We start from the raw sequence: 26,753 nt of genomic DNA, 5'->3' as shown, positions 1-26,753 counted from the left end.
CCTATTTTAACCAAATACATACATACATACATACATACATACATACATAGGCAGAACTAACCATTAGGAGTTTAGAAAACAAATCCTAATCCAACGAATTAAGCTTCGGAGCGCCAAAGTATTTGTCTCAGGCAGCCCTGTTGCTCTTTGTGTGTCCAAGTTCAGGCAAGGCCTCTACCCTTGGGTAACACTCAGCTTTACTCCCCGTTTACAGAAGTACCGTATATATATTTCCTCTACCCCACTGCTCTGATGTGTGGTATTTTGACAATGTTCTGCCACAGCATACCCTTATGTTTTTTCCCAGGATGTTCCTGTATTTTAACCTTCTTTCCCATTGTCCCTCTGTTTTAGGTATATATATATATATATATATATATATCCATAATATATATATATATATATAATTTTAAACCTTTTCTATAATACAAAAAGTGGGGAAGTCCTGTGTTAACTTCTGTTGTACTGAACTGCGATGTTACTAGCGTTACTTTTTCAGTAACCTTTTAAAATTGAACTGATTTACTTAATATAGGTGTTTCTTTGAACTCTATTACAAAAAGCAAATTCATGATGACTTTTGACTGGTTCACCACTACATAAAAAACAAAATGCTCCACTTTCAAGACGGTTTAGTTTTTATGTTAATTTTGGTAGACTTCACTTCATTGATTTCCACTGGCTACTGGCAAATACGCCATTTGAAGCATTTAATTATTCAGTAACCTCTGAATATTTGAAATGGACAGAATTTAATTCACTGTTGATTCATAATGTTTAGCTACCTAGGCATTATAGACGATGAATTGTTGGAAGGTCATTTCCGTGGTGAATCAGTTTGTCTATGTCTACCAGCCATTTTGGAGAGTTGACCAGTAACTCAACTTTTAATTGATTCTAATCCCTCTGGCTGGTGTCGGTGGACTTGTCAGTCCTCCAGCCACTGTAGTGTGGAGTTAATGTTCCTAGTTGGCTAGCCTATGTTCTACTGCATGGTACTGGATTGTATTATCACTCATTCCGCTCATGTCACTGTCTACCGTCTGCCAGTCATTTGCAATGCCATCTGTTCTCCAACCCAGCTACTAATCTATCTTTCACCATGGCATCATCTACTTGATTTACATCCATAGCTATTATTGGGCAGCTCATGTTTTATTACTGCTGTCTAACGTCCTCCTTTCACAGATCATCTTTGTATTAGTTTTTGTCAGTCTAAAGGTGTTATTTTGGACTGATAGTGATCTGTAGTATATTATTCTGAAACATATCATCATAGCACTTTCACTCATTTCTTGCCTCCTGTCATACATATCCACATACAGTACCTGTTTGGCGTGATGATGACTTGCATACAACTTCACACAGTTTCCTCAGCCTGGTTTGTCCTTGTATCTAATCTCTCATTTTCCTGACCGCCCTTCAAGTCTCACCTCACAGCCGATCTCAGATCTGCCTGTATTGTTATAACACACAAGCAAGCAGTGCTCACCAATTACATACCGTGTACACTCATGCCTCTGGTAGCTGTACTCTGCTAACTCTGTCATTACCATCATCTAACCAGTATAATTACCAGCCTCGGTGTGTGTTTGCGGTGCATAGGCCAAGATTGCATTATGCAGAGAGGGTGGGGAGAGGGAGTGAGGCATACTGGGTGAGTAAGAGAGAGAGAGAATTAAGATGAATGGAGAGAGAGAGGGAGGGAAGCACAGAAAGCAGAGGGAGAGTGGGAGTGAAGGGGAGGGCAGGGAGGTACATCAGAGACCTGACTAATTACTATATGTGAGTAATTAAAAGACATTAAATGCCTTGGTAACATCGTCTGAAGTTTGGCCCAAGCTGAATGTATGCCAGCGGAGTTTGAAAGTTCTCTTCTTACTCACTGCTAGTGTGTAGTGTCATATTTTCACCTGATAGTTCAGCTTCATTCTTTGTTGATATCTGACCAAAACGTGATGACTGAAAGCCATGTTTTACTCGGCCCAACACCACCACCACTACCCCCCCTCCCCCCACCCACAACGACTTCTACCTCACACCCCACCCTGAGTGCAGTAAAGGCCTAATGGGTTTAGTATGGTGGGCTACAGCTGGCGTGCAGCAGCCCCTTCCTTTAATGTCTTCTGCATAATATAATTGCAGCCCTGTTCTATACCCTTTATCTTCCTGTGTTGGCTGAGTTTGGCCTTGGACTTGGCTGGATAGCTGAGTGCTGTAGACACCCAGAGACATGACAGGAATCAGTGGTACACACCTCTCTCTCTCCCACTCTCTCACCAGGCGCCACGGACATATAATGAGCCCATTCTGCAGCCCTTGCAGCTGGGGCTGGGTAATTTGGGATTGGGTCTGATAGCGTATCATAGGCCAGCCTTCCGGATGAGGAAAGACTTGTCAGAAAGCGATCAGAGCAGGACGCTTTCGAAGGAGGCCTGGGAAGCGCCTGCATTTTTCCAAAACAAAGACATGATAGATTTGTGCGGCTGGATGACTGGCACTCAGGGGACTGCGACTTTGTGCGTGTGCGTGTGCGTGTGCGTGTGCGTGTGTGTGTGTGTGTGTGTGTGTCCAATTTTGTCCATGCATGCATGTGGGATGTGTTCACTGTGTGAATGAAAGAGTTTTGTTGATTGTGTGTGACTGAACAAATTGGTCCTAGGGAGTTGTTGGGCCAAAGACAAATTCATAGAGGACTTGTGTATTGAAAAGCACGCTTGTGCAGTGCACACACACATTTTTTTTTTTTTAAACATATTTTTATTGATTTTCTTTACAGGTACAAACAAACTAAATCTTATCACGAAATGTTTTGACAACAATAAATAAACAACAAAAATAAATAAATAGTAATGACAAAACGAAAACGAAAATAAAACACATTGTGCACACACACATTTGAAAAGTCCATAGCAATTCTTTTTTATGTGTAACACTGGCTTCTCCAACCGGAATGTCTTTTCATTGCATTTGGTTCCAAAACGCATTCCCATGCTTTTTTGTTCTTGCTTAATGTAAGTCGCTCTGGATTAAGAGCGTCTGCTAAATGCCTAAATTGTAAATTGCAACCCAGTTCCTCTGTTTGGCAGGGACTGAGCACGAAATGGAATTGATTGGCTGAATAATAATCCCTGCAAATGGGGACAATGATGGGACGAGAATGGAATTGATAGCTCACAGACGAGAGGATGGATTTCTAGGATAAGCTAAATGGATTCTGAAACTTGGAGACTTAAAGAGAGCTTTGTTCAAAGCGGTTTAGTATTAGGGGGCATAATGCAAAGTTACGCATATTTTTTATTTTTTATTACACAGCCCAATTCTGAGTGAAAATGATTGCATTTTCATACTCATGTTAAATGAACACTCAGGATTTTGCTAGATGACTTGCCTTAATAAAGTTGGTGCTGATAGCCGAATGACAGTTTGAAGCGAGCTAAAGCTTTAGTCCAGTAATAGAGACTAGGAGGAACTAAGAGAACTGATAAAGCACAGAGGTAGATTATGAAGACAGACATGTACAGTAAGTACAGGAGAAGGAAATGGTAGGGAAAAAAAACGAGAGAATTGGAGAGAAGAGCGGTGGAGTCTGAATAAAGGAGAGAGACGGTTAAGTAGACCAGCGAGTCTTTATAAGGAAAGGCCAGTGGTTTTTGAAGAGTGATTCTTTGCGACTGTCATGTTAAGGCAAGCCATTGTGGTTGGCTGAGCAATTTGCCGTTCTCTTCCTCACTCGACGTATCACTCCTATTTCTGGATTCTTCTCCTTCCCCCTAGCATTCTGACGCTTTGTGCATTGCATCCCTTCTTCTGTTCCCAAGTACCATTTCAGGCTCTCATCTGAAAGCACATCAAGCAACTAGACACATGTCTTGACACATGTTTCACTAAAGAAGAGGCTTCATTGAAATTATTTTCTTGTTCCCTTTTTGTTCTTTTCTTATGTGATCTGGTATATTAAATATAAGCTTAATTAGGCAAGCCTATTTGACTATGGGTACGACTCATACAGGTAGTATACGTGAAATTATTGCCAACCATTTTCTAGACTAGCATGCCGTACTTTGTTTGATTTATGAGGAAACCGTTTGATTCCATTCATATGAATAGACAATGACGCCCTCTTGTATTGTTAACCACATTGCACCAACCTCGCAAAGTAATATTCGTTGGATGTGTAATTGTGAAAAAGAATTATCATTCTCTCTCTCACACACACACACGTACGCGTATATAGTCACCCAGTCACATACCTGTAAAAGCAGACACGTGATATTCTCTCCACCCACTTGGCTGACCTACTGACTGAGATGCATACATACCTGTAAGTCAGTCACATGACATAAGTCAAGCCTATCAGCACTAGTATACTCACCTCTCTCCCTCACTTAAAAACATACTGTAGGCATATGCGCGGTCGTGCGCACACACATGCCAAAATACATACAGTACTACACTGTAGGTTACCTCCCACCTACTACCCGCCTGACAGTCACACACTCATACAAGCACCAGCCTGACACCAGGTCCATAGCAGAGATACTGTTGACACACATATATATATATATATCTCACCACCACCACAGGCACTCTACCACAGGGGTTCTCAAACTTCTCAACATGGGGGTGTGACCAGAGTTGGGTGTAACTAGTAACGAAGTAACTCGTTACTGTAATTACACTACTTTGGTCGGTAACGAGTAATATAACGACACTACTCCTCCAAATTGGTAGTCACATTACAGTTACTGGTCTGGTCACTTTGGAAGTTACTAGTTACTTGCGTCCTGCTGCTGCTTTCAGCATTGTTGCGTTGGAGAATAATGCGCACAACTAAGGAGATGCAGGTATGCAACTTTACTGTGAGCTGAAAAGGTGCGCCGGAAACGCACTACGCACAATACAAACCGGTGTCCGCAGCAGCAGCAGCACACAAGACAACACAGCCTTACGGCCGCAGGCACACTTTTCGTTACTGTCATAACAACATGGGAATGTTATTATTTGCCTAGAACCTGTGGTACCTGTACTTGATCCCCCTCTGGTGGTTTGATTGATTGAATATTTTATTAGAAGTTTTGTTTCAAGACAGTATAAGTTCTCTGGTACAAGGTCAAGAGAACCACTGCACTAGACTGTTTTGGAAAGGCTCATTTTGTCTTATTCCTTCACTTGTTCAACAACCTGGTATTAAAGAGCTTAAAGAAAGATCTTGTGTAAGTCCTCCTTATTAGGATTTCAAAGATTTGTTAAGTGGCAAATTATGTGACAATGCATCTCAGGCGATTTTATGGAGTAACGCAAAAGCGTATACTTTCATCTGTTCTTATGTTACTGTCTATCTCTTGTCTCCACAACAGGTTCGTTTTAGACTGAAGACGGTACGAGGAGAGGAGGAGGGCATCTCGTTTCCACCAACCGGGCCCTGCTGGACCAGCAGAGACCTTTCCCACCCTTCCCACTCAAAGCGATGTGTTTGGGAGTGGGAGACCACTTCAGCAGAGCGTGTCTGGGGCTTTTCCCCTCCCCCTCCCCCAGCACCCCTCCTGAAGCGGGATGCCAACCCCCTGCCTCCCTGTCTTCTGCCTTGCCCTGAGCTCTCCCGGGGCACCATGAACAGCTACAGAGACCGAGGGGTCACTTGCACCTCCTCCGACCTCCTGGATGCGGGGGGAGGAGGAGGGTTGCAGCATACCCCGTTCCATCACACCCCCAACGGCCACCCGGCCCCCCCCACACCCATGGACCTGGCTACTCAATCGCGCGTCTCTCAGCCCAAAATGGGGGTGCGGGCGCGCATCGCAGAATGGCCGCCGCGCCGCGAGCACTCCAAAGAGTCGCTGCTGGAGAACGGGCAGGGAGCCAATCAACAGGAAGATGACGGATTCTCCGCGTCCTTCACATTGTCCCCCGTCTCGTCTGACGTCGGGCTGGTGCGGGGAGGGGTGGCCAGGTTGCCACGGCGGCGCTCCAAAGATGTGGAGTTCCGAGGCGAGAGGGGCTCGCCGCTGAACATGCGTGCGTTCCCCCCACTGCGCCAACGCTCCAGCAGTGAGATAACACTCAGCGAGCAGGATGAGAATGAGGTGAAGTGTCTATGCTCTGATGTTTTATTGACTATCGTGGTATACTGTATTACTGTTGACTATTTTCCAAAGCATACAGTACGATAGTTTGTTACTTGAAACATGCTTGATATAGGCAATTCTACATGCAAGATATGCATTATGCATTTTAAAATGGTAGATCGTCCTGGAGGAGATATTGATTTCTTAGTGATTAATGATGTTTGGCCAACATTTATTTATTTAAATTAAAAATATTTATTTACTACAATATATGAATAGACATGTATTTAAACAATATATATATATGATATATTGATATATACATCAAGTTAATCATGTATAGGTAATGTCATAAGTAGCTGTGAAGGTAGACCAAAGAGTGGCTCCTGTAACAAGATACATTTGAACAAACAGCTCAGTGGAATTTAATTTCCACTGAGCTATCAATGTTTCTACCCAACAGTTCTCAAAATCCTCTCTTCTGTTCATTGCTCCCCAAGGTGGAGGGCCGGGGATGTGTGGGAATTCTGTTCAGAGAATATGGCAGCACCTCCTCCATCGACATCCAGGGCATCCCTGAGCAGAGCTTCTTTGACATGCTGAGCCAGTTCCACCAGGAGAGACCCGACCAGCGCAGCTCGGCGCCCGTGCAACTGGGGGAGCTGCTGCGTGCTCCGGACTCGCCCCAGTGCGCTGCTCTCCCCACCAGGGCCTCGCCTGTCTCGACACCATGTTCGGATGATAGAGGGACGGGGAGGCGGGACGGCTCCGAGACCAGAGTGAGGAAGAAAAGCGGGGGAACTGAGTCGTCCCTGGGGACATCGTCTTTGTTCCGGAAGCTGAGGAGCTCGAGCAGAGGAGAGCTGGACGGGGGGAAGGGGGGGGAGACGGGTGACGACGGGGCAGGGCGCAACTTGACTGACTCCTACAAACCATGGGTGTGCCCTAAGAGCTTTGTGCATTATGACGCTCAGAGTATTTTATTTGACCTCCATGAGGCTGCAGCTCAACGTGTCTATGTTGCCCAGAGACGGAATACTGCCACGGGGGCATCTGCCGCATCGGTCTCCAGGTCCTCGGCTCCGGGCGGGGTGGACCCAACCTACTCCAGCGTGGAGGACCTGACGCTGAGCCTCGAGCCCAGCTCCACAGCACCTTCGCTGGCGATGGACCCTTTGGACAGGACTCATGGGGCCCTGGACCCCAGCCCTCTGCTCCTGTGCTGCCCCCACTTCCTCAATGAAACCGGGGGCCTTGGGGAGCGCAACGTCAGCTTCCTCAGCTCGTCGGCAGAGCGGGGAGGCGAGGGAGGAGGCGAGGGTACGAGGGGCTGGTTGAGGGGGAGTAACGCTAGTATCTCCGTGCTGGAGGTGCCTATTGAACAGCAGGTGACCAGGCTGGACAGGCTGAAACTCTACAGCATAGAACATGTGGACCTGGGGGCCAAGTACTACAGAGAGTACTTCCATGGGAAAGGTAGACACACACACACCTCACACAACCGACCAGCTGGCCCCCGTTCGTAGGGTGGCCATCCCAGACTCTTTATTACACATGTACTGCTAGCAAACTGGGAGGCCATGGTGATGTGTGTGTGTGTGTGTGTGTGTGTGTGTGTGTGTGTGTGTGTGTGTGTGTGTGTGTGTGTGTGTGTGTGTGTGTGTGTGTGTGTGTGTGTGTGTGTGTGTGTGTGTGTGTGTGTGTGTGTGTGTGTGTGTGTGTGTGTGTGTGTGTGTGTTTTTCTATTGACAGCCGATTGTATTAAACCACGTCAAACTTTGCAGCTTCTATCTGCAAAGTTTTTGTTTCATAAAAACTATAGCTAGTTCGCCTTGCCATTGATTAATCTCAATATATATTGCAAAATATCACCATAATGGCAATATGCACCGCATCGCAATATATTGTGAAGATTCGTAATACAATCGTATTGTGAGATTCGTGACCCAAGTATAGTGATTCGTATCGTGTGGTTCTTGCCAATACCCATTACTGTACGTTTTGCCCATTCTACCTCTTCCATCTCACATATTCCCATCACCCCTGGGCAAGCATCCATTGTTATAGTGACGGACGCTGTAAGGGTGCATGTGTCCAAGCAAGTATGCACATGTGTCTGCACACGCGTGTGTGAGCACATTAAAGCCTTTTCACACAAGAAGCGACTGATGCATGCGGTAATTCATATTCAATGGGAGGTGAGAGTTCAGTTAGGGAGAGGGGGGAGAGGGGGAGGGAGAGGGAGGGGGAGGGAGGGAGGGGGAGGGAGAGAGAGAGATACAGATAAAGGTTATCATTCCAAAAATATGCTTGTCCGCTGACTGCTCACTAGCATTTGCCAGCTTCCCCTGGAAGCTGCCATCTGATGTTGGAGATGGCCCGGTTCTGTCTTGTCCTGTCCTGTCATTGACCTGTCTTATTATGTCATGTCCTGTCTCTCTATATATGCTGTTATGTGCCCATGTGTGTGCATGTCAAAGAGCTTCACAAGGCCAGAAGAAGAAAATTTGTGGAAACTATATGTGCATGTCAAAGAGGTTTGCCAGGCCAGAAGAAAACTTCTAGATTTCTCCTTAAGTGTGTTGCGAATTGTGTTCCAAATTCTTCACAGCCCATGTGACCATGGTATTAGTTTGGCTTAGTCATGGAGATCTTTTGAGGATGTGCATGTATCCAAGATGCTTGTTATGAATGTGCACATGGCCCAGATGTACGTATTGTTGCATCACACTGCATTGGACAGCATACCCCCAGAGGTAAAGAACTGCTGTCTCGTCAACATCCTACAGTTTTGTAACTTTGCCCTGCTAAGCAGCAAGCAGCCTGACATGTGGTCTCTCATTAACATCACCCTGGTGCCTAAAGCTGGAGACCTCAAAACCAGAGGCCTACAGAAACATCAGCCTGACATGTATCACTGCAAAGGTCAACAACCGTATGACACTGAACCGGATACGGCATGCCATCCACCCTCACTTGAGGAACCAAAATGGCTTTCAAGAGAGGAGAACTACCGTGGCCCAGATCCTGTCCCTAAGGAGAATCATCGAGGAGGTTAAAAAGAACAACCTGACTGCTGTGTGGTGCTTTATTGACTTCAAAAAGGCATTTGACTCGGTCCACAGGGGCACAATGATGAAAATATGTGTCGAGACGACACCCCACAGTACTACTAGTCCTGACAGACTATGTAGACAACGTCAGCCTGCTCTCCAACCAGTTCCAGAACAGAGTGGATTCAGAGTGGGCCAAGGTTGGCCTCCGGCTGAATGCCAAGAAAACTGAGGTTATCACCTATAATCGGAACATCCACCTCTGACAACAGAAGAAGGCTCTGCTCCGAAGGGTCAACCATGGGTCAACTCAACAGAGCAAGATCTTAAGTGAGGGAGGCACTTGCATGGAGGGCCCTGAACGGCATGGTTGACCCACATGTGGCCAACAAGCTGGCCAGATGTATGGAGAACCGGGATGACAACTTTTAGGACAGATTTGTCCCATCAGTTATTTTCAATAATCATCGTTGGATGATATCTGTTATAATTTATTATTTGTTGCATTCATTCATCAAATGAAAACATGAGTACTAGTGCATTTATCATCTATTCTACACACTCAATAATGATTCAATGAATTGCTTAAAGCTCATGCTCTTTGCTTGTTACTTGTGCATGTGCAACACGGGTTATGTAACACAATGTTTAAACATTGTGATTTAGTTAAGCCTGACAACATGAGGGAATGTGATGATGGTTCAAATGTTTACTTTGGAGTGATTGTGCTCTGGTTTCTTCATGTGCTTGCCAAATTGATTTAGTAGTGCATATTGATTACAGCACAATGTTTTTAACCTTACACCTGCCTTCACCTATAAACTTTCAGTTAACTTAACCCAGAGAGTCTAAAAATATGCTTACTTGGGTTTGTTTTTGCACTCCGTTATGCCTAAATCAATATTGAGAGTTTTAATGTGAACTGTAGCCCCACCCGTCCTGGACTTCCCTCATTCTATTGTATGTGTTCCTGCCTTCTGTCTTTCTTTGTTCTCAAAGTTTCACTCGCTTTGTTTTTGTCACTTCTCATCCCTTGCCCTCTTTCATATGATGTCCTTCTATACAATATATGGATAATAATATTGTTGTAGCAGCAGATTAACATGTCTGGACATGTTAATCTTTAATCTTTTCTAACTTTTTTCCTCTTATCTTCCCCTGTCTCTCTCTCCCCCAGAGCACTCTAACTATTTTGGGACGGATGACAAGCTGGGTCCAGTGGCTGTGAGCATCCGCAGGGAGAAACTGGACGATACCAAAGACCTGAAGGACCAGTACCAGTACCGCCTCATTGTTAGAACTAGCGAGGTACACGCACGCACACACACACTGAGATACACTAAGCTACTGTCTGAATGCCTGAAGAGGCATTTGTATGAATGTGGGCGATGAAAGACGATGAAAGCATCCGCGACACTGCACTCTGTGTGGCGTGGGAGGAGGGATTTAATTTCTGCTCACCCTGGTCATCCTGGCTGTAGCTGGCACACCTTAACGCTCTCTAGCTGCATTACATTCCTTCTAACCTTCATCCCATCCCCCTCTCCTCTTCACTCAATTTTCACCCCTCTCCTCTACCAGTGGAAAATTCCACCTGGCCAGGCTTCACACAACAAAATGACAACACTCCTTTACACCTGAGTGAGGAGTTTCCCCAGGAGGTCACCTGCTGAACATGTAGGAGTCACTAGTGCAGCGACAGAGAACACCCTCCCCTCCCAGCCTTCAGAGAACACCCTCCCCTCCCAGCCTTCAACCCTCCAACACCAGTTATGTTTGTTCGTTGCAGCGCCCAGCCAAGCTGGATGCACCTCAGGGGATTCAAACTTCTAGTCTCCACAGTGGTGGGCAACTTTAGCCGAATGCCCGGACACTCGGGAATTTACAGTGCGGAATAGGACATTTAAAGCAAATTTATCTTTTGCCACTTGATGAAAGACATTTGTAATTCAAGTGTAACAGAGTATACATTTACTTTTACTCCCTCGTGTTCACCCTGCTTTTCAAACAGTTTTTGAATGTGATCTTGTGTCAGGTGGAGTCTGTGTAATAAGGTAGCATCTCACCCTTTTAAGCACCACTTTCAGCCATCTGTGAGGAAGGACAGACCAACCCTTACATGCAGCCTTCAGTCACTGTCAGAGTTACGCTGTGGCTGAAGAGTTGCATCTTTTGTTGCCCCAGTTGTGGTGGCCGTTGGATGAAGTAAGGCATCATAATTAATCATTTTAGGGTAGGTAGGCTAATAAGAAATAATATGTAGCATGACCGTTGAAGTTCAAAGTGCATAATTGCAAGTTTGCAACTGATCAACATTTATATTACCTAACCACATTGCTAAGTTTTAAATGATCAGTTCAATACGAGTTTCAGTGGTGTTTGAAAATAATTTGCTGGGAATTTGCTCAAGAAGGTAGTTCCAAAGTTGAGAAAATAGCAGATCTACAACCTCACAGCGTTGTGAGCAATGCATTATATAGGGTTTAAGTGGTTAACAACTAAAACCTGAACAGTTGGCCTATGTTGCCTCATTCCATATTGCTATCTGTGATTGCTAGTCTGGTCTCTCTCCATCTGGTGGGTTCTCTGTTGTCTTTAGCTGGATTACACGGCTGCCTGGCCTCATCACCTTAGTGCTGGTGCAACAAAGGAGCCACTCCGCCATCTAAGTACACAGAACTGAACTCATAGACATCCAGTCCACAGAGGTCTCCTGTTCCCACACAGAGGGAGAATGGGGGGATTCGTAGGCTATTCACTTACTCCAGCTGCAAATGCTCTCATATCTCTACACCCTCTTTAAGTTTGTTGTGCATTGCTGACTCAGCAAAGGTGGAGAAAGTAGAAAGTAGAAACCCTCTCTATCTTCCCCCCTCTGCACGCACGCACGCACACACACGCACACTGTATGTACACATGCCCTTCTTGCATTCCAGTCTGGTGCAGTCATTCTCTCCGGTGTCACCCGGGAGCTGACTAGTTAAGACCCTAGTAGTTTAAAAGCTGTCACTCAGGTTTCACTTCCCTGCTTGCAAACTTCAGACTACAAGGGTCGACTACCTCCGTGGCCCCTGCCAACTTCAATCTTGCTGTTGCATTTTTAATGAACCTGTATGTAATATGTGTGGGTGTCATTGGCTGTATTGAAAAGAGAATCTGACCTGTTTCTTCCATCTTACATTAGCCCTGGTAGAACCTGTGGCTGCAGAATACTGAAAAGAATATGATTTAGGGGTGTGTGTGTGTGTGTGTGTGTGTGTGTGTGTGTGTGTGTGTGTGTGTGTGTGTGTGTGTGTGTGTGTGTGTGTGTGTGTGTGTGTGTGTGTGTGTGTGTGTGTGTGTGTGTGTGTGTGTGTGTGTGTGTGTGTGTGTGTGTGTGTGTGTGTGTGTGTGTGTGTGTGTGATGATGATCAAAGAGGTGCTGTCTGTCTGATTGCCAATAAAAACTTCCTTGACATGAACCACAACTAGGCATGTAACGATACACTCAACTCACAATACGATACGTATCACGATATGAGGTTCACGATACGATTTTTCACAATATTTTCCAGACAAATGACCTTTTATTTTAATTTTTATGATTTATCTTCCCCCCAAAGCTTTTTTCACAATTCTTATTTAACTACATTGCAAAGATAATTGCCTTCCTTGATGTATTAATGAGCATCAATAACGACCATCACCTGGGCACAGACACATATACAGCTCCCCTCTCCTGGCCTCTACTGTCTCATTTCTCTCCAAAATCATGTGAATATGATGGAATATGATTACAGCTGAGCTATCACACACTAGCCCCCCCTAAAAAAAAGAAACGTTTTTTTTTCTTTTTTTGATTTAATTTTTAAATAAATCGATACATATCGTCGGGATATAATATCGATATATCGCGATATACAATATATCGTTACATGCCTAACCACAACTAGCAGCCAGGTATCTCTTGTGCCAGCAGAATAATCCTATCTGTTATCACGCTGGATTTGAATAATCTACAATTTCTTAATGTCTTGTCCTGACTTTTGTTTTCCTGCAACCCTTGATTCTGTAGTTGGTGACGCTACGAGGCTCCATCCTGGAGGACGCAGTAGCGTCCACGGGGAGACATGGCACTGTGCGAGGCCTGTCACTCAAAGAGGTCCTGGAGCAGGTTGTCCCCGAGCTCAGTGTCTCCTGTCTGAGACTAGCTCTCAGCACGCCCAAGGTTACCGAGCAACTCCTCAAACTGGACGAGCAGGGGGTGAGGGAAATGGAAGACTATTGTCTGAGTGTGTGCACTGTGTGAATGCATAAGCACGCAAATGTAACCTGCCACACCTTAGTCAGCGCTACTACAAAGTTGGACTGAGGTCACCAGTGTTAAGCAAGGTGCAGTGTTTGTACAAGTGGGTTGCAAAAATCTTTAATGTTTAGCAATGTTATCTCACCTCCTATAATCGTATAAAGGTAGGGAATGTGCTGAGCTAGCACTGTGCTTGTTTATATTTGCACAGGTGTTTTTTTTATTATTGATGATTATCTATAAATATGTACCATCTATCCTGCTGACCTTTTACGCTGAGTCAGGATGCACTGTGTCAGCTCTTTTGTGTGCATGTGAATGCCTATGTGTGTGCATATACAGTACAGGCATTGGTGTTAATGTGAGCGCTGTCTCCTTCCGCCTTGCAGTTGAGTGAGAAACACAAGGTGGGTGTGCTGCTGTGTCGTGCGGGCCAGAGCACGGAGGAGGAGATGTACAACAACGAGGAGGCATCGCCCGCCTTCTCTGCCTTCCTGGAGATTCTGGGGGAGCAGGTGCTCCTCAAGGGCTTCACCAAGTACGCCGCTCAGCTCGACACCAAGAGTAAGCTCCCAATATCTAAAGCCTGGTGCCCAGAGGAAACCAACTATGACTGTCTAATAGTGTTTCCTGCACAATGCATTCTGCACGACCTCTTGAGCAGTTGACCTTTTTTTTGTCCATTGTGTGTTTTCATGCTGGACCTAATTTAAGTGAAGAATTCTGATAATGACGTCTTAACCACTTTCAGCCTGGTGTGCCACTGTGCCTGTTTTGGTCCGTTCGCTGTATACAAAACTGTATACAAAATATATATGGGTGTATATGGTTAGTGAAGTCTGATTTCTGTTTCTCCTTCCCCCTTATTTTCCATTCCACCAGCGGACTCCACAGGCACCCACTCCCTATACACCACCTACCAGGACTACGAGATCATGTTCCATGTGTCCACAATGCTGCCATACATGCCCAGCAACCCACAGCAGGTAAGAGCTTACTTCCGGGGTAGTCCTTTTCTTACCGTAAAACGACGATACATTTCTTTCTTCTTTACATATGTTGTCCATGATGTTGGAAATAAGTCCACAGAGTGTCACACATGGACTTCTTGCTTATGTTGAGAGGCTGTTAGACCCCGCTTAAAGATACAGCACTAGTATCTTTTTTTCCTTCTTTCACCTTTTGGGCTGTCAAGATCACTGGCCCCACCATTATAATCACTGGCCCGGGGGATTTGTCAGGTTTTTCTTTTCCTATTTTTTAAATGCATGTAGAATTTGTTTATATCATTAATGTTATAGCAATAAAAGACAATAGGTGAATGAATTTGGAATTAAGACAAATACTGATTGGTTTGTTGGCTTGCAGTTATTGCACATAGCCAAAATGAAATAATAATTATTATAATAGGCTGGACATTCAGGATGGAAAGTCACTACACACACACACACACACACACACTCACACACACACACACACACACACACACACAGCTGCAGCTAATCAACGAATTCATTGCTGTGGTACAGAATGTGGAAACGTGTCACAAATACGACGTGTTGCATGCTTGCAGATCTGCGTTTAAGAGAGACCGTATTAGGATGACATAATGTTCACCGTAGTACCACAGCATTGCATTATCATACACGTTGACTTTTCTCTAACTTACTTGTCGGCAACTCGGAATATGTCATGTGGGCATTGAACTGCAGAGCTCACAAAATACTTTTTTCTTGCTGCATCATACCCCAGCCAACTCCAGTGGTCTCGCCACACAGGTAACATTATAATTAAATCGATGGATGAGGTGAAGTGCTTGCAGACCAGCCGAGCCCAGAGACATAGAGTAGCCACAGAGTTACGACAACTCCGTTCACTTCATGGGGCCAGTCGAATGAAATGAACCACGTGACCGTGTCCGTGACTGTTTTCTGCCACCTCAATGTCGCAACTCTGTCTATACTCTATGGCTCTGGCGGCCGAGCCTACACTGTTCCGTAGAGCGCTTCGTGCTGCTTGAATGATTTGATTCGGGATCACGTAACGCTTTTGTTTTAAATTACAGAGACGATTTCACAGAAATCATTACAAAACAGTACTACGGGCGATTAATGTGAAATTAGACTTTATTTATTATTTAATTTTCAAGGCATTTTTTCCACTGGTCTGTGGGCCAGTGTATGGCGCCATCTAGTGGCCCAGACATTCTGAAAAGTACACCCGGGGGGCCAGGCCATTTATAATGTCGACCCCTGACCCTGGAATTCTCTTAACTCGTCCTTGGCAGGGAATGAGTCATTGACTGACAGATTGATTTCTGGCTGCATTTAGTCACCATCAGCCTTTGTTCCATTTGCTTACCTTGTTTAGTAAAGTAAATAAATGTATTCACTCCGTTCCACCATTGTTTAGTAAAGTAAATAAATGTATTCACTCCGTTCCACCATTGCAAACGTGTTAAGATCTGAACCCTTATGTTTGGGGGACTTGAGGGGAACCTTGACTGAATGTCATATTTCAATGCATCCATGAGTAAAAATCAAACTAAAAAAAACACATTAATTAAAAGTCACTCAAAGAATTTGAAAGTGTCATCCAAGTTACAGAGGATTGCTTGCAGCTATGTTATGGCCTGTGTCATTTCCTCAGAGACATAAACTATAGTCAGCACTCAGCAGCCATAAAGTGGAACCTCATGACCAGCATCTCCCTCCTGTTATAGAGTGTGTACTTCCATTTCTATTTCCCTCTACGCTGTTTTTATAGAGCCTTTGTTCTCTGTGCTTTTCTCTATTTCTCTCTGTCTCTCTTACACACAACACATAACTGGATCAAGGGCCAGGCTGGGTGGAGTGCAATAGTCCCCATTTCTTTCTCTTTTGATTTTTTTCCCCTCTCTTCTTTAAATAAAGCCATCCAACATAATCCCTCAGGCGTGTGTGTGTGTGTGTGTGTGTGTGTGTGTGTGTGTGTGTGTGTGTGTGTGTGTGTGTGTGTGTGTGTGTGTGTGTGTGTGTGTGTGTGTGTGTGTGTGTGTGTGTGTGTGTGTGTGTGTGTGTGTGTGTGTGTGTGTGTGTGTGTGTGTGTGTGTGTACTCTGTGTGTGTGTGTGTGTACTCTGTGTGTGTGTGTGTGTACTCTGTGTGTGTGTGTGTGTACTCTGTGTGTGTGTGTGTGTGTGTCCGCAAGGTGACATTTTGCATGCATGTACTGTATGTTTGATTTAGTTTGCGTCCATGTGTGAGGAGTTCACATGGACAAATACACGTTTTGGTGCTTTCATGATCCTGCCATAAACACTGTCATTACTAAAGACAAGTGTGGGGCTACAGCAGATAATTCAGTTGTTCCTCCTATTGACTGTATGATAATTAAATTCACAAACACAAACTAAGCTTGAGTAAGAGATCCATACTAACAGTTACGCCAAGAGAAAATTACGTGTTTATAATTGCATAACATTTAATTATAAACACGTTAACACATGCTGGAAATGCAGAGTAAATAAATGACTTTTTTCTAAAGGCACACATCAAAGGAAGCAGCCAACATCCATGCATTTAAGCCATGCAGCTGCGTTTTGATGTAGACGGATGAACTTGATAAATGGAACAATAACTCCATCCAGAGGCTCTGGGCTGACAGTAGCAGCTTAAGGAGCCACATTCTCTGACGCGCCGCTAGGTGGCAGCATTAGTTATGATTAGAGGAAACTGCGGTGGATTGAGGGAGGACTGCTCAGTGGGGAGGAGAGAGAAATTGAGACAAAACACCATCCTCTTTGTTACATTCAGAAGAGGGTATGGGCCGAGGGAGGGCGACTGTGACCAATGCCAGGTAGAGAGAGAGGACAACGTCTATGGAATGAGTGGAAATATGAGATCAGACCACGGAGGATGAACACCAAGGACCTTATGTTATGTGCAGACTGCATGGCAGCTCCAGGCAGAGCTCCTGTCTGTGGGCCCGAGGGCATCAGTAATGCTCCCAGGGTGACTGCATTCATGTGTGCAGCCAAGCTGTGCGAAGAATTGCATAACTGCTACTTTCACACTTTTAACACTGCAGATGAAGCGTACCACACACACACACACACACACACACACACACACACACACACACACACAGCTGGATCAACAAGTACAAAAAGCTGAACAGTGTTATGTACATGCATAATACGCACGCACACACAAATGCATGTTAATTTGACCTAATTCTGTGTCTCCCTGAATACTCCTGTATCCTCTTTTCTCTACCTCGTTTTCACCCATAACCCGTTCATCTCTCCTCTCCTGTTCAGCTCCTGAGGAAGAGGCACATAGGCAACGACATCGTGACAATAATCTTCCAGGAGCCCGGAGCGCTGCCTTTCACCCCACAGAATATCCGATCTCACTTCCAGCATGTCTTTGTGATCGTGCGTGTGCACAACCCCTGCTCTGAAAACACTTACTACAGGTAGAGTGAGATGGATATTGGCCACACAGTCCTACAGATCACGCACACACATACAGTACCTCACTGTCTCTCATTCTCTCTGTGTCTGCAGTGTCGCTGTCACCCGGATGAAGGACGTGCCGCCTTTTGGCCCACCCATACCAAGCGGTGTGACCTTCCGCGACCCAGAGGCCTTTCGGAACTTTCTGCTGGCTAAGGTCATCAACGCGGAGACGTCGGCGCACAAGTCGGAGAAGTTCCACACCATGGCGACGCGCACGCGGCAGGAGTACTTGAGGGACCTGGCGGAGAACTGTGTCAGCAGCACGCCGCTGGACTCGGCCGGCAAACTCAACAACCTCATCTCCCTGGCGTCTAAGAAAAGGGAGCGCTCCAGGGCGAGGGAGGGGGCGGAGCTGGGGGCGGCGGGCGCCGTGGCCTGGAGGGTGCTGGCCCAGGACTTCAGCGGGGGTGGCACGGAGATCACGTGCGCATTGGGCTTGTCTGCCGAGTATGTCCTCCTCATTGACTGCTCCACTAAGGAGGTGGTGTTTAACTGTTTCTGCGCCGACGTCATCGGCTGGACGCCTGAGAGGCTGGCGTTGAAGATCTTCTACGGGAGAGGAGACCATATCGCCGTGCGGGTCCCAGAGGGCTGTGCCCAGGACATCAGGGAAGTGGTGCAGAGGTTAAAGGTGAGATGCTGGACCTTATAAAGCTGCAGTCTGTAACGTTCATGTCCTACAGTATCTGCACTTGCTTCCCATACTCTTGATCTAATACACATCTGCGGTTTCCCCGCACCAAGCTTCTACTACAGTGAATGTAAAAGTGACTGATGTTAGTCTGCCTCAAATGTTACTCTTTTACCTGTTTTTTACTAACACTAACATTACAAAGATGCCCAGAACATCGGGATGAACCTGTGTAGTTTATAGCTGCTCCAACAGTAGTGGCAACATAAAAAGAAATGTCAAAATATCTACCGCGGTGGCTGAGACCAGAGCCATAGAGTAATGGTTGAGACAAAGCAGTGAAAGATACATAACGTCACTCTTACCCAATACCCAATCTTTCTGTTTTAGGAACACAAGGCTGCTGTACTTTATACCTCATACTAAGCATTAAAGTTTGAGGTATAAAGTACAGCAGCCATGTGTTCCTAAAATAGAAAGATTGGGTATTGGGTAAGACTGACGTTATAATGTATCTTTCAGGACCTTTCACTGCTTTGTCTCAATCATTACTCAATGGCTCTGGTCTCAGCCACCGCGGTAGATATTTTGACATTCTGTTTTTTTTTTTATGTTGCCACTACTGTTGGAGCAGCCATAAACTACACAGGTTCATCCCGATGTTCTGGGCATCTTTGTAATGTTAGTGTTAGTAAAAAGCAGGTAAAAGAGTAACGTTTGAAGAATTTTACATTCAATGTAGTAGAAGCTTGGTGTGGGGAAACCGCAGATGTGTCGTCTCTGCCTACAGGAAATACGTAGGCTGCGACCATGAGACCCGCTACGGAATCGGTCTATAGGCCTTTGCTAAATAGAATATTTTGTGATAGGTTACATGATTGTAAGTCATTGTGAATATGAGGCTGCATATGTTTACATCTCACCCAGTTGCTGGACAACGTTTTATTGCTGCTTAATCAACGTTTCGATCCTGCTGAATCTTCTTCAGGAATTCCCGATTAATCAGCCAATAAATCAAGTCGAGCTGAGATACCAGTGTTGCAAACTTAAATAATGTTTATTGCAAATGTTTAGATGCCTGATAAATTCTTCTGACTATGCTGCATCACAACCATTTGCATACATGAGCTGATACTTGACGTGAGATTTGATCGTCACGTCGATTTGACGACTGTCCGGAGTGTTCGCCCACTTTTCACGCTCAATTGATAAATGAGTGCCAGTGTGTTCAGATACTTCATAAGGGTTACGGTTATTTCTAAGTGCCCTTTGTATAAAATATACAGCAACTAGAAAGCTATAAAGAAATAAACTGTTTCTGTCCATCAGTGCCAAACGCATTGGTTCTGTAGATTATAAGGTTCTAAAGTACATGGTTGAGATTGGGTCAGATGTGATCACTTGCTAACTTGGTGCTGAATATTTCTCTTGAGGTCAGATTTAAGTGCAGTCTTTATGTGGCTCTTATGTTGCTAGTTGCGCCTCGCTAATGCTGATATACACCACAGTTGTTGCTTCAATATTCTATTTTTTAAACTTAAACTTGACATTATTGTTGTCCCCCTCCCTCCTTGGCCAGTCATTGACAGTGGGCTGTGAGACAGTAGATATGACCCTCAGAAGAAACGGACTGGGACAGCTAGGCTTCCATGTTCGCCTGGACGGCACTGTGGCTGAGGTATCGTTGGCTTGTCATTATTCAAATATGTCCCGTTAAAACTACCACTAATAGAAAAGAACATTTTACTTGCATGTTAACCCATTAAAACCGGGAAAGCGTCTGTGTCATTTTAGATTTTAGTGTTTTTTTTTTACATTTTCAGGTGGGGGTCCACGGCCAAATATATATACATTTTGGGGTTCTTGGCACGAAACAGTTTGAGAACTACTGATTTAGAAGGCATTTGTAGAATCGGCCTTGGATCTTAATGGGTTAAGCCTAAATTATACATTGTCACACGACAGTGCTGCTTGCAGAAATAACACACTTTGAAGCTAGCCCTGCAACATATGTCATGTCACACATGGGAAAACCTAGTTATTTCACTGTTCCAATGCAGGTGGAGGAGTACGGCTTTGCCTGGCAGGCGGGGCTGAGGCAGGGCAGCCGATTGGTGGAGATCTGCAAGGTTGCCGCAGTGACGCTCACACACGAGCAGATGATTGACCTGCTGAGGACGTCGGTCACAGTCAAAGTGGTCATCATTCCTCCCTATGAGGATGGAGGGCCTCGCAGGTATAGAAGCATTTGTGTGTGTTCTTTTGAAACCCAGTTCTGTGCATGTGCTTTTGCTTGTGGAGAGTGCAGTGATATTGATGCAGTGGTCCCTAACATAAGCAGTTGAGAACAGATACCACAGAGCTTGCGATATAAACGCTCTTTGGTTAAACACAAGCTGGGTTTGAGATGGTCTGCACCATTCTGTGAGGATTTATGTTGAGTGGGTGTGTGTGAAATAGATCTGTGTATTCCAATGAATGTGTGAGATTTCCACCCAGGGAGACACTCTAGAGGAGAAATAAGAGGGGAAGAGACAGAAAGAGAGATGCATTGAATTGAATTAATCCCCCGGCCTTTCTTCTGCAAATAATAGTTGCTATAACAAGGTCTTATGAGACACTAATGTGGGGTTAACCCAAGGGTTATAGAGATGAATGCACAACGTGTGTGTGTTTGTGTGTGTTCTGAGTAAGGAAGACACAGTAAATACAGTTATTGTGGCTGGCTGCATGATTGCAGAGTAGTTAGATTTCTTTTAATGTTGGAGCGAGGCAGTTTAATTACACTAGACTTAAATCCCTTTAATACACCCTAGACACACACACACACACACACACACACACACACACACACACACACGCACATGCACATGCACACACTTGACTGTGGAATTGGAACAGTTGATAATTAGAGTCTTGCATTTCACTCTTTCCCACCAACCCTTCTGTCTCACTCTTCTCACTCTGTTTCAACTCTTCTCTTTCTCTGACTAACACATTTGCTAAAGCATGCCAGGAACACAGATTGCCTGAAATCTGGAAAAATGGAGAGAGAGAGAGTGTGAGAGATGGATAGAGAATAAATAAATGGAGGCGATTAATAAAAAATGCATGCCCTGCCCTGAATGAAAACGGTAGAAAGAGAAAGGGGACATTGCGAAAGAGACCGGGCGTGAGTGCGTCTGCATGCACAGTTGGAGGCGCATGGAAGTGCCTGGCGGAGAGGACGTGTTTTAGCACTGCCTAGAGCCACAAGTATAGTATAGTGTAGTGGGTGGACAAGAGATGCAGTGGAAAGAGAAGGATGCCGCACATCGTTCCATTCCTGTTTCACTTTGTCTCTGCTGCGGACAGGCATGCAATAGAAAAGTAGAGGGATACAATTCAGAGACTGCACGTGATGCGCTTGACTTTGTACCTTGAGCGTTGATTAGCTCCGGCTACGTCACCTCAGCCTGAAAGACGGAAGAGAGCCTCTCCCAAAGGTTGGTATTCTTTGTGTGTGTGTGTGTGTGTGTGTGTGTGTGTGTGTCTAATGTCTATCATGGAATGACATGAGAGTTATAGAGTTTTCTATACAGTATCTCCCTCTGTGTGTTTTATTTATTTTCTGCTGCACATTTGCTATGTTTCTATTTTTATACCAGAATGGAGACTAGAGTATCCAGGCAATGTGACTGAATATATCCAGGTCAAATATTAAAGAGCATGCACGCACGCACGCAGAACAATCCGCTCCTGAATTTACTGTAATAACAGTTCTTCTCTTTGCTGAGTTTGTTTTTTGCTTTAACTCAAACCTAAGTGATTCATATCTTCCTATCCTCATAAATATTTCATGCCACCAAACCTCCAACAATAGGCTTTCAACATGAAATAATGATGTTATTGCAGAACACTTACTGGATGTACTCTTAGGTCTGGTGGTGCTTTCTTTGTGAACATGATGGGGTTTTAGGCTAGAACCAAGATCAGATCTGGTTGGCCTAGCAACAGACTAGCCCATCACAATCAGAGCACTCATCCCTCCAGGCTATGGGAGGTAAATCAGCAAATCTGTGATGAGAGGGAGTGTGTGTGTATATACAGTATATGTTTTTGGTATCAGATATTGAAGTCGTAGTTTCCTGGATTGTGGCGACCAAATACTGTGTAACATCGCACCATGATCTAATGCAAACTTCACCTTATGGGATGAGAGCGACAGGCGTGAATCTATTTTGCGTCTGAGCATAGACAAGGTAATGCCCCGCCTGCCTCTGATTGGCCTACCGACATTGCCTGTCTTGACTGTCCTCCGAGACACAAGGTTACTCCGTGGTGAGAAATAATACAAGAGAATGACAGCTTGGCACGCACTAGAAGAGGCTAACTAATATTGTTTGCTTTGATTAAATAATTGATTGAACACATACATTATGATTTGATTTGGGTGTGTTCTACTTCTAAATAAAGTGTTAGTGTTGATTATCGTGTATTAATCTAATTATAGTAAACTAATACTATTATACAAAAAAACAATGTTTCAAATTTACACATAAAAAATAAATAAATTACACAATCAACACAAACACTTTATTTAGAACACAATCAAATCATATTATGGCATACATGTTCAATCAATTATTCCATCAAAGCAAACGGCATGAACAATATTAGTTTGCCTCTTCTACCATACCGTACTTGTATTATTTCCCACCAGGACAGTCAAGACGAGCAGTGTCGGTAGGCCAATCAGAGGCATGCGGGGCGTTATCATGTCTATGCTCGCAAAATAGATTCACGCGAGCGACAGGGAGACAGCTGGCATCAGAGATTGAAGGAAGAGAAAGAACATCTGCACACTAGTTTCTAGAGCTCTGAGACTTACAGTACTTTATTTAGAGGCAACAAATTGCAACGTTTTGACCTACTAGGTCTTCATCAGGCAAATATGAGAGAGGTTGAAGTCATGATGTCAAATATCAGAGATTGTAGTCTTGGTTCCATGGCTTGAGAGGCCCGGTAACAGAATATCATAGGCCACCAAATCTGGTGTACCATTGTACCAATAATCAAGTCTGATTAACCACTTAAGCACTATATTATACTTCATTGTACAATGGTGACATGCAAAAATAGCCGAACTTTAAGCCCACCATTCTACATTTAACTTTTCTCCACTTTGTTAAATATTACTGTCTGGGACAATTTAAGATGGACATTTCACTTCCGGAAATTCACATAGACAATGCCACTATGCCTCTAACAAAGTGCCCACAGTTTCACACAGTGGCCAATTTGGCCATACCACTTCCAACCTATATACCAAGTGTGACCCAGTTTTGTTTTTCTTGTCAAGTTTGCAGATTTTAGTATTAGACTTGGTAGTAGACCAAGTCTAGACTTGAGTATCTGTATTATTACTGTTGAGGGAACACGGCAACCAACTCTGGAAGGATGCTGGCTCCATTATGGAAAACATGAAAAGAAAGGGGGAGTGAAATGCCAACATTTCTAAATTGGATCACTGGAGATGGAAATTTAAGTGAATAGATCCTGGCAGACATACCTACACAGTCACATATTTTCATGCTTAAATGATAACTAGGTCATGGTTGATGTATACGAACACATTCACAGTAACACACATATCTCACAAAGAATGGATCTCTGCCTCACAGAAATGCAGTTCATTTTGTAGGGGAGCTCTTTTTTTTTTCCAGGGGAGCTCTGCACGTGGGTGTTAGTATCTGCTTCGTATTCAACTCTGTGTTTGTGAACCTTTTGTATTGGCAGGATTGCATAGGGAGACAGTTTTTACTTTTCTTAACCTCATAACCTGCAAGATGTGTGCAGCTCGTTAAAAAGGGACACTGTTGCCCTTCTTCATTCTGCATTCAAAACACACAGGCCGGGCAGATGCAAAGATGCAGCAGCTATTATCGTCTGATTTGCTTCGTAGCTTCACATCGCTGGCTTGCCTTCCATTGACAATGAATGGTAGACTACGTTGATGCGTTTGCATATGTGAATGCCATTTTACTGTATTTTTCACTTTCTCAGAGAAGAGTAACAGGATTTTGGTAGTAAGTCCGAAGGAGAAAATGACAAACGTGACATAATCAAATTCCCCAATATCTCCTGGAGATTTGGAAATAAAATTAATATCTCTTTTTGTGTCATCTCACATTTTGAGTTAGTTTTTCCACCTTTAACAGCCTCTGGTCTCTGTCTAAGTTACCATTCAGGTTTTTCTTTTAACCACCTGAACCCCAATCTGGGAACTCATTCGGTGTAAAAAAAGGGGCACATCTTCTTATTTCGCCTATATGCAAACACTGATAGGGTTGCGACCCGCCCTGCAGCACTGTTTAATGGAATTTATTTGTGCGTATTTTAAGTATTTTTTGTTTGTTTGTTTTGTTTGTGAATTATTGATGACAAAGTCAACATTATGTACATCCATAACATAAGCAAGCAGCATGCACGCTAGCAGACAATACACTAGTTCTTTCTTTCAATCACAATTATATTACATGATCATCGTCTTAATACAATAGTTTGAGCTCGTCACATGAAACTCTATACCGTCATTTGCGTACTGTCGCGCATATCTTACTGTCAGATTGTGAAAATAATAATGATCATAATAATATTAATACAATTATTGAAAGAAAGAACTAGTGTATTGTCTGCTAGCGTGCATGCTGCTTGCTTATGTTATGGATATACATTACTCTTGACTTTGTCATTGTCGTAATTCAACAAAAAAATCACACCCCCACCTCTCTCTCTCTCTCTCTCTCTCTCTCTCTCTCTCTCTCTCTCTCTCTCTCATATTAGCAGGCAACATTGCAGCACTATCTCTGTTTCTGGCGCCCCCTACTGGTACCCTATAGTCATATACTCGTGCTCATGGCCACATAGGTGGCCACATAGGTAGGTGTACAGGGTAGGGCTGTCCCCGACTAAGGATTTGTATAGTCGACTGATAGATGAATACATTTGCTGTTAGTCGACTAATAGTCGACTGAGCAAAAAAAAAAAAAACGTTTTTTTGCCCCAAAAAATTGTATATAAAAATACAATATTTACAAAAAAAAAATATTATTCCACTAGGTCTGTGGGGGACATAAACACATTTGAACATTCTGACAGTTCAAATCTCTAATGTGCATGTGGAGTGTGTCTGCCTGTGTGGCAATGTGCCACTGCCTGTGACTTGAATCGCACAGTGCGAATTTTCTTTATTTTATTTTTTTTGTGAACAACTGAGAGGCTTGTCATTAGCCAGATTGAGCACAGCAGGTGAGATTGAGATTCTGGAGTCTATCAGGCCAGCGCACTGTGCGATTCAAGTCACAGGCAGTGGCACATTGCCACACAGGCAGACACACTCCACATGCACATTGGAGATTTGAACAGTCAGAATGTTCAAATGTGTTTATGTCCCCCACAGACCTAGTGGAATAATACAATATTTTTGTAAATATTGTATTTTTATATACAATTCTTTGGGGCAAAAAAAGTCGACTAAGAGGTGGTCAGTCGACTGAGACCCGTTCCGATCGATTAGTCGACTATTCAACTAATCGAGGTCAGCCCTAATGCACATAGGTGAGATCTGCATGTATCCATCCTATAACAACTATGAGCAGTGAGCAGCCATTCTACGGCACTTGGGGAGCAATGCAGGGTTAAGAGTCTTGCTCAGGGACACACATCGACACATTGCTGGCCTGGCCTGGAATTGTACCTACCAACTACCATCATCACGTGTTTGATGCAGTTGAGAGATTACTCGAAAATAGGTCTCCTATTTTCGGCTAAGAGATTTGGTGTAGAGGGGGAAAAAAACGACAGAGCTGACCCTGGACAACTAAGTATTAGTTTACTTAGAATAGAGTGTGGTTAACCAGTGCCTTCTCTCCTGGTCTCTGCAGGGGCTGCACAGAGGAGTGTGAGATGAAGACCATGGAGCAGAAGCCGGAACTGGAGCCCATGGCGGCAGGTTACCGTCCGTCCCCACGCCCCCCAGCCTGGCGATGGGACAGCCCGCCCATGCCCCCGGGGCTTCACAGTGCCCCCACCCCGCAACGCTGGACCCCTATGGGCCCTCCACCTCCTCCACTGCCCCGCTCTCACAAAACCCTGGTGCCCGTTCCATACAGGGAACCACAGCACGTCCTCAACTCTAAGAGGTGAGACCCCAGCTCTATTATTTTCCAGTGCTT

General features: G+C 44.4%; 1 protein-coding gene across 1 annotated transcript in view; it reads left to right on the top strand.

Moving 5' to 3' along the window:
* Window positions 1-26,753, top strand: part of sipa1l3 (signal-induced proliferation-associated 1 like 3) — a 75,900-nt gene that overhangs the window by 39,390 nt on the left and 9,757 nt on the right. Inside the window, 13 exon segments of the mRNA XM_083773987.1 lie at window positions 5,361-6,086; window positions 6,569-7,214; window positions 7,217-7,274; window positions 7,276-7,544; window positions 10,299-10,429; window positions 13,176-13,364; window positions 13,796-13,970; window positions 14,289-14,392; window positions 17,706-17,863; window positions 17,955-18,537; window positions 20,117-20,215; window positions 20,598-20,773; window positions 26,463-26,720. Of these exon segments, the coding sequence (XP_083630113.1) occupies window positions 5,613-6,086; window positions 6,569-7,214; window positions 7,217-7,274; window positions 7,276-7,544; window positions 10,299-10,429; window positions 13,176-13,364; window positions 13,796-13,970; window positions 14,289-14,392; window positions 17,706-17,863; window positions 17,955-18,537; window positions 20,117-20,215; window positions 20,598-20,773; window positions 26,463-26,720 (3,320 nt within the window). The 5' untranslated portion in view covers window positions 5,361-5,612.

Source organism: Protomyctophum parallelum (assembly GCF_964188405.1).
Source record: "Protomyctophum parallelum genome assembly, chromosome: 9".
Taxonomy (NCBI): Eukaryota; Metazoa; Chordata; class Actinopteri; order Myctophiformes; family Myctophidae; genus Protomyctophum; species Protomyctophum parallelum.
Note: the sequence above shows the minus strand (reverse complement) of the source record. Positions and strands in the feature narration are given on the sequence as shown.